Source organism: Notolabrus celidotus, chromosome 2, assembly GCF_009762535.1.
Source record: "Notolabrus celidotus isolate fNotCel1 chromosome 2, fNotCel1.pri, whole genome shotgun sequence".
Lineage (NCBI taxonomy): Eukaryota > Metazoa > Chordata > Actinopteri > Labriformes > Labridae > Notolabrus > Notolabrus celidotus.
Window position 1 is genome coordinate 35,764,927 of NC_048273.1, and position 7,268 is coordinate 35,772,194.

Sequence of the window (7,268 nt, forward strand, 5' to 3'; positions counted from 1 at the left end):
ACCTCAGATGGAGTCCAGGCCCTGAAAACTGCTACTCGTCCTATAGAGTTCTTAGGAGTATCAAATCTAGATGTTTTGTATCTATCTGGTGGATTAGCTATGTTTCTAAGTCCATCTGTCTGATTGTGTCTCTCCTCAGGGAGCAGACTGTAGTCTGCTGCATTTTCATGTGTCTCTTGAGTACCAGTGATATGTGAGGCTTCAGCGAGTGCATACCTCTCTTCTCTTACTTTATAACTTTTCATGATTATGACTGCTGCATGCAAAAGTATGTAATCAGCGCTGTGTATAGATATCAACTCAGATTTGTCATTAAGGAAAGTCTTCAACTCATCCAACAACCATTCACAACGCCTCTCTTCACCATTCTCTCCACACCTCTTACAGGCCACGTCAGACCACACTTTCACACAGATCTACACACATGTACTTGTAATCCCACTCTGGATCACCTCTCAGTGGTTTAATATTAGCAGTAGCTAACTCAATCTTCTTTGACTCAAATGACCCGAGATGTGGCCATCTTTGTTTTATCCATTTACCTATGAGTGGTGAGAAAGTGACCACTCACTGCTCTTCTCACAATGTCCTCAGGCGTGTCTGTGAGGAATGATTGATCCTACTATGTTGTTGAGTCAATTGTATGTGAATTCAATGTAGTATTTGAGGTGGTTTTAACAGAAAGTCATGCACATTTATCATTAGCATGTGTGTGTTTATTCTTAACTTTATCATGTTGAGGTCTATTAGCTGTTGTGGACTGATGATTACACATCTTGCAATAAACAATGAACATATAACACAATAGCAACACAAACCAGGAAAAACACACAGCAAACACAAAACATTTAATAAACACTTCAACTGCATTCAGAGTCTCTTCTGAATTCAAGGCAATTTGAACCATTTCATTTGAGTTCAGATGCTGTTCATTTATGTGGCCGGTTATGTTTGATCCACTTTCTCTCTCTCTCTTAGTGTACGTATGTAACTTAATGTACTGTACTTAGTAAGTAGTGTTGGGACTTATTATTTATTTTGGACAGGTTCTACTAACTGTTAAACACTTGAAAATGGTCACACCTTCTAAAATGATCTATATATTACCACTCTAAGGTATTGATTATGACATAAGATGCACCCACTCATGCTCTCCTTATGTTAGACTTTAAAAATACAACTTAAAGAGCCTTTTGAGCATTAACAGTAAGTTTGATCAACCCTCCTCTACCCAGTAATCTGAGAAAGAGGACAACAAACCTGACTGTGGATGTTCTTCAGACCACCAGAGGGCACTGACTGTCTCTTCTGTTATTGTCTGTGGGCCTTCAGACTGCTGCACAGCAGGAGGCTCAGTGTGACTCAGAACATGCACCAGATGTTTCAGAGGTTTTACACAGCGTGGGTTTTGCTTAGTAACACATGTATAACACATTGTATAACACCAGAGACGGTCATATATGTATGTTTACGTTCATTTATCAGGTCTTCCTGTGGGAATGGGATTTGGTTACAGATTTAGAGCCACTCAGTTCATGTTGAGGTGACTTTGTGTTTGCATCCTTGAATGAGATGCAGGTTTGATGTTTGGGGGGTAAGGGGGGGCATACATTTTTCTAGTCATATATTGTTTTTAAGTTATATTTTTGGGGCTAGAGGAGGAAACTTGAAGAAAGCAGGGGGTTTACACGTGGGAAAGAGGACGCAGACTGGACTGGAACCAGGGCCGTCTACTATATGGGTGCACAACTTAACCATTAGGCCAAGCCTGCGCCCTACCATGTATTTTTGACCCCTGGTTACTAGCTTTTCCACCTGTACTTGCATTCCTTTTTCTTTTCATTCAACAGAGAGAAAAGAGAGAGAGCTCAAATGTGAAAGAGGTGAAGCAGGGACCACTCAGCCACCCCCAGGCCCTGAAAAGCCCCAGAAACCACCAGATCGAAGCAGATCCCCCACCCCACCCTTTTCCTTTTTATTTTTAAATGTGTGTATTTCATATATATACAGATCAACTGTCTTATTACTGTGAGAACTGGGAGTGGGTGGACAGAATTAGCAAAACACGGCTAAGGAAATGTCAGACGAAGCAGTTAAAACTAGTCAGTGGATCTGGTTGAGGAGGAATAACATCAGTTGAAGGCCAAAACAGAAATAGGAAAATACTCAGTAGGGGGGAGGTAGAACACACTGCCTAACAAGGCAGGTATGAGTTCTAGACCAGCTCCCCATCTTGGCTCTGTCTCCCCTGTCTTCTAACACCTGGCTGCAGACGCCTCTTGTTGTGTGTTAAGTGGTGGGGGCTGCTCGGGGCCAGGTGGTGGAGTAGGTAGTATCAGTGGGTTGGGTTTTAGGGGTGTTCTGCTGGTGGATATGATGGACAGTGGGAGCTGGCATGGAGGGGGGTCGCTCTGGGACGTCAGAGTTAGTAAAGTGAGGAGCCCACTTGATAACCCTAGTGATATGCTGGTTTTGCTCCCCATCTGACTTTCTATCTCAGGCTTTAGGGAACATCAGGAGCCATGGAGTAGGCAACTAGACATATCAGTAGAGGGCATAGTGGGGTGGGATTCTGCACTGAGCACTCTTCCCTTCTTTCTTTGTATTTAACTCACATTGTGTTTATATCACATATTTCTGTGAATTTGCTCGTCAACACAACAACATTAAGCAAGGTCGAGCTTGCAGAAATAACTTATTGTCTGGTCCATCGTGTGAAGGAGTCGTGTGCACACATGATACACATTAGAAACAAGAATCAGGGTCTTATACATACATGTCTTGGTGTTTTTGGTGTGAATAAACGTAAACAGGGAATAAGAAAAGGAAACAAATAACCAACAGGACTCCTACAGCTGAGAAACTTCAACAGAGTCAAATAAAAACTGAAGTTCTAAAAGTGGAATTTCTTAAATTGCCTTGTCTTATATTACAAACTCATTTTAATCCTATGTGCAAAAGATATTAACTTGTGAACATAAGTTAAAAGGTTGTGCACATTGTAGCTGTTTGTGGGCACAAGTTGCTACAGCTACAGAGTTCAATCACAACACTGGGGCCTGACTGTTGTATAGAACCCGGGTCACAGGGGCCTGACTGTTGTATAGAACCCGGGTCACAGGGGCATTGTTCATTGGGAGTGCATAAAACTGGAGATTGAATACAGCAGAGCTCATTTCAACTGAAATACACCAGAGAGAGAGAGAGAGAGATAGAGAGAGAGCGATAGAGAGAGAGAAATATACACAACTACGAGAGATAAAACCTGAAGCTAGAGAGATCAGAGATCAGAGATTGAAGAAGAGACAGAAAACCAAAGTTACACCTGCTCATCTAAAACATGTCTGAACAGACACAGGTGAGTACTCGCTGCAGTCACTTCAGCTTGAAACTGTTTTTGAGTTCAAAGTTTAAAGAAAGAGATGTAGAGGTTTTAAGAGAAGGATGTCAATATGAAGCAGCAGGAGGGAGGAGGTTTAAGAGCAGGCTGGAGTCCAGACCTGATAAGTCTAGGTGAAGTGGTTTTTGATCAGGACCTGGTTTCATCAACCCTGTCCTTCACAGCTCAATCAGAAGCTGTGAATCAGATTTGAACTTCAGAGTCGGTGTATTTATGTTTATTATTTACATGTTTGTTAATGAACTGTTGAGTCAGAGAGAAGACGAATAAGGACATGGAAGAATATTTGAATATCTAATGTTTGACTAATGAATCAAATCCCTCTCTGTTGTAACTGTTGCACAATGAGTAGTTATTTAAACTCCATAAGAAGACTTTGAAAGTATTTCTCCTCCTCAGTAACTTAAACAATGTTTGTGGTTCCCCTGCAGATTTCTGATTTCAGTGAAAGGGATGAAAAACCAGAGAGCATGAAGGAAACCTTCATCCCTCCTGAGTTATCCACAAGCCTAGCTGAGATAATTGAAGACCTGATGAACTGTGAGGATCTGTTCCAGGACAAAGACCTCACCTCCCGTCCCAGTTCTACTCTCAAAGACAAGAAGAGCTTATACCCTCTGTCTCAGAGTTCCCTGGACAAGGACCGCGTGTCCATAGCCACCTCTGTGTGGTCATCTCCTGCCTCAGACATCTCTGAGAGGATCTCACATGACGTCCAATCAGAGGAGAGCAGGAGAGCGTCCTCCACCGGCATCAAGAAGGTGACTATAAGAAGCCGTCAGGACTGTGTCCCCTCAGCCTGCAGCACAGAGGGTTTAAACATCACTTTTTAAATATACTGTGTGATATATATGAGAGAAGTCAAATGTTTGGTTTTAAGGGTTAACACATGCATACCCACTGAAACAAGTAAATAAACATCTGAGATCAATTATAATTTACAATATTTCAGTTAATGTTAGAGCAAAGAATCAGAGCAGCCCTCCCCAAACTTAAAACACCTTACAAATCCATAACAGTTATACAAAATAAAATCCTGCATCTGCATCACTACTGAAGTGTTTCAGACCTGCAGGTGGAGAAAGTTTGAGAGCAAGTTGTAGAGAAGAGCTTTCATTACATTGTATCCTCTCTCTGATTCTCATAAATATAAGATCTCTAAGATGTTTGAGGTGTTTGACTGCATGTTACAAACTCCACAGGTTTTTCTTTAGTGTGTGATGATTGCAAAGATTTGAACCTTGCTCTAAATATTAAATGCAAATGTTTGTCTTTGTCCACCAGATGTCTGATTCCAGTCAAACTGAAGAAGAGGCAGACGATCTGATGAAGTGTGATGACCTCTTGGAAGATGAAGCCGCGGACTTGCGTCTTGATTTGTCTTCCATAAATGAGGAGCGCTCTCACACTCTATCTTGGGGTTCCCTCAGCTGGGACAGCAGGACCATGGTGAGAGGTTTATATTCAAGACCCTCGGATGATGAACATCCATCACACCAGGAGGAAGCAGAGGCAGGAGAGGTCAAACAAACAGATCAAAGTGACCCTGCTCCTGCCAGCTCCAAGACCACCATCTCCACCAGGGGGAAGTTCTTCAGATGGATGAAGAAGAATAAAATCCACCCCGATGAAGTTGATGTCAGCACTGGACAGACCTCTATTGAAGAGGTGCCAAGAAAAGTCAGTGCTGAGACAAAGACAAAGAAGGGCAATGGTTTCATAGGATTCTTCAGAAGCATCTTCTCAAAGGTAAAGATGCATTTATTAGCAGATTGTCTGGGGATCAATGAGGGCAATGGGCTGAAATGAGCCAGATGATATGAAGTGTGTGTTTTTATACAACTGTTCTAAATGTTTTTTATGTCTTCCCCATAAAGAACGAGAAGAAGCTGAAGCAGGATAATATGGAGAATGGGCAGAAAAAGGCAGCCATCAAAGTTCCTGTTGAGGAACAAGAAGTCCATCAAGAGGAGACAGAAGATAAAGTCCAATCTCCAAACGTTGGCAGATCGAGTCCCTCTTCACTTCAGGAGGATAAAATCCCCTCACCTCAGAGCCAAACAACGGCTGGATCTGTGATCCAAGTGGAGGTGATAAGTTCTTCTCCAAGACCCTCATATGACAAAGATTCATCACACCAGGAAGAAGCAGAGGCAGGAGAGGTCAAACAACCAGAACAAAGTGACTCAGTGACCCCTGCCAGCTCCAATACCACTATCTCCACCAGGGGGAGGCTCTTCAGATTGAAGACGGACAAAATCCACCCTGTTGAGGCTGATGTGAGCACTGGACAGAACATAAAGATCTCAGACTGTCCTCCAGAGACTTGCTCCTCTATTGAAGAGGACATAGGAGAAGTCAGTGCTGAGACAAAGATGAAGAAGGGCAATGGATTCACAAGATTCTTCAGACGCATCTTCTCAAAGGTAAAGATGCATTTATTAGCAGATTGTCTGGGGATCAATGAGGGCAATGGGCTGAAATGAGCCAGATGATATGAAGTGTGTTTTTTGATACAACTGTTCTAAATGTTTTTTATGTCTTCCCCATAAAGAATAAGAAGAAGCTGAAGCAAGATGAGATGGAGAATGAGCAGAAAAAGACGCATGCAGAACAACATGTCACGCTGTCTTCATTCAGCTGGTGTGGAGCAGTGAGCTGAATCCCAAGAACCCACCCATAACCCCCCCTCTTCCATTTCACTCCCTCCTCCGCAACTCTCTCCTTTTTCCGTTCACCCCGACCCTCCATTCCTCTCAGACTGTCTCTTTCTGCATATATCAATAAAAATATTGATATCCAAGCTCTGAAGGTTGCAGTTTTACACTTTCATGTACCAGGTTGTTACTAAAACAGTACAACACAATGTCTGAGGTAAAACAGCCCACAGTGGGTTGTGTCGTTTCTTCTGAGCAAATCTCATGATTCCTGCCCAAGTTAGAGATGTTGTGGTGTCAGGAAAACATAAAGACAAAGAGTTTATTATCACCAGAGGTCAAGAGGTCAAAGAGATGATAGTTTTCACCATCATTTCATCTTTATTCATGTGTTTCAAGTTTATTTCTCGGCTGCATTCTTTAGCTTTGCAGAGAAGGTGTTCTTTTTTTTAACACATCAATTTTATCTTGTTTTTTTCCTTTTACATAACAAAAGAAAGAAAACACAAACATCAACATCATTTATTTATTCATTTATGGTTTATTTGTTAGGGACAGATACATAGACAAACTGTGAACAGCCATCCCATGCAAGTATCATAATATTTGTAGCAAATGCTAATTTACAACACCGTCCCTAGAAGGGTTTAAGATAAGATAAGCTACTCCTTTATTCGTCCCCCAACAGGGAAAGTCATGGAGTTACAGCAGCAAACAAGAAGGTGTACAGTACAAGAATTTCAACAAGAATATATACAGAAAAGAAATGTCCATCAGAGACGACAGCTTGGCCACATTGGATTTTTAAGAGAGTAAAATATTAAAACAGTAATTTAAAATAAAAAAGAAAAGGTATTATAAGTACAGCATGATACAATAAAACACACATTTGGCAATGACAGAACATGCTGAAAAATTAGACATGAGTGCAGGTTTGTTGCTGAATGAACCAGGATTTGGTGACGGTCTTGAACCTGGTGAAGTTTGTAATGAGGTTTAAGTTATCAGGAAGAGAGTTCCAGGCTTTAACTCCTTTCACAGAGAGAGCTGTTTGAGAAAATGATGTTCTGCAGAATGAGACTTTACAGGCGCCACTTAAAGCTGCTCTGGTGGATCTGCTGCAGCCCTGTAGTCTCTTTATGTATTTGCAGAAAGGTTGAGGGGTAAGACCATTTAAACATTTGAACACAAACTTTGGATAATGCAAATCA

At 41.6% G+C, this 7,268-nt stretch overlaps 1 protein-coding gene across 1 annotated transcript; it reads left to right on the top strand.

Annotated features, from left to right (window-relative positions):
- The first annotated feature begins 3,035 nt into the window (after positions 1–3,035).
- Positions 3,036–6,139, top strand: LOC117824997. Its single transcript, XM_034700567.1, has 5 exons — positions 3,036–3,358; positions 3,832–4,161; positions 4,685–5,149; positions 5,278–5,826; positions 5,955–6,139. The coding sequence occupies exons 1-5, from the start codon at positions 3,341–3,343 to the stop codon at positions 6,060–6,062; spliced, it is 1,470 nt and encodes a 489-aa protein (XP_034556458.1). The 5' UTR covers positions 3,036–3,340; the 3' UTR covers positions 6,063–6,139.
- Positions 6,140–7,268: the final 1,129 nt, after the last annotated feature.

Coding starts and splice junctions, on each gene's coding strand:
- LOC117824997 (XM_034700567.1), top strand. Junction 4,162..4,684: donor CCTCCACCGGCATCAAGAAG/GTGACTATAAGA, acceptor TTTGTCCACCAG/ATGTCTGATTCCAGTCAAAC. Junction 5,827..5,954: donor TCAGACGCATCTTCTCAAAG/GTAAAGATGCAT, acceptor TTCCCCATAAAG/AATAAGAAGAAGCTGAAGCA.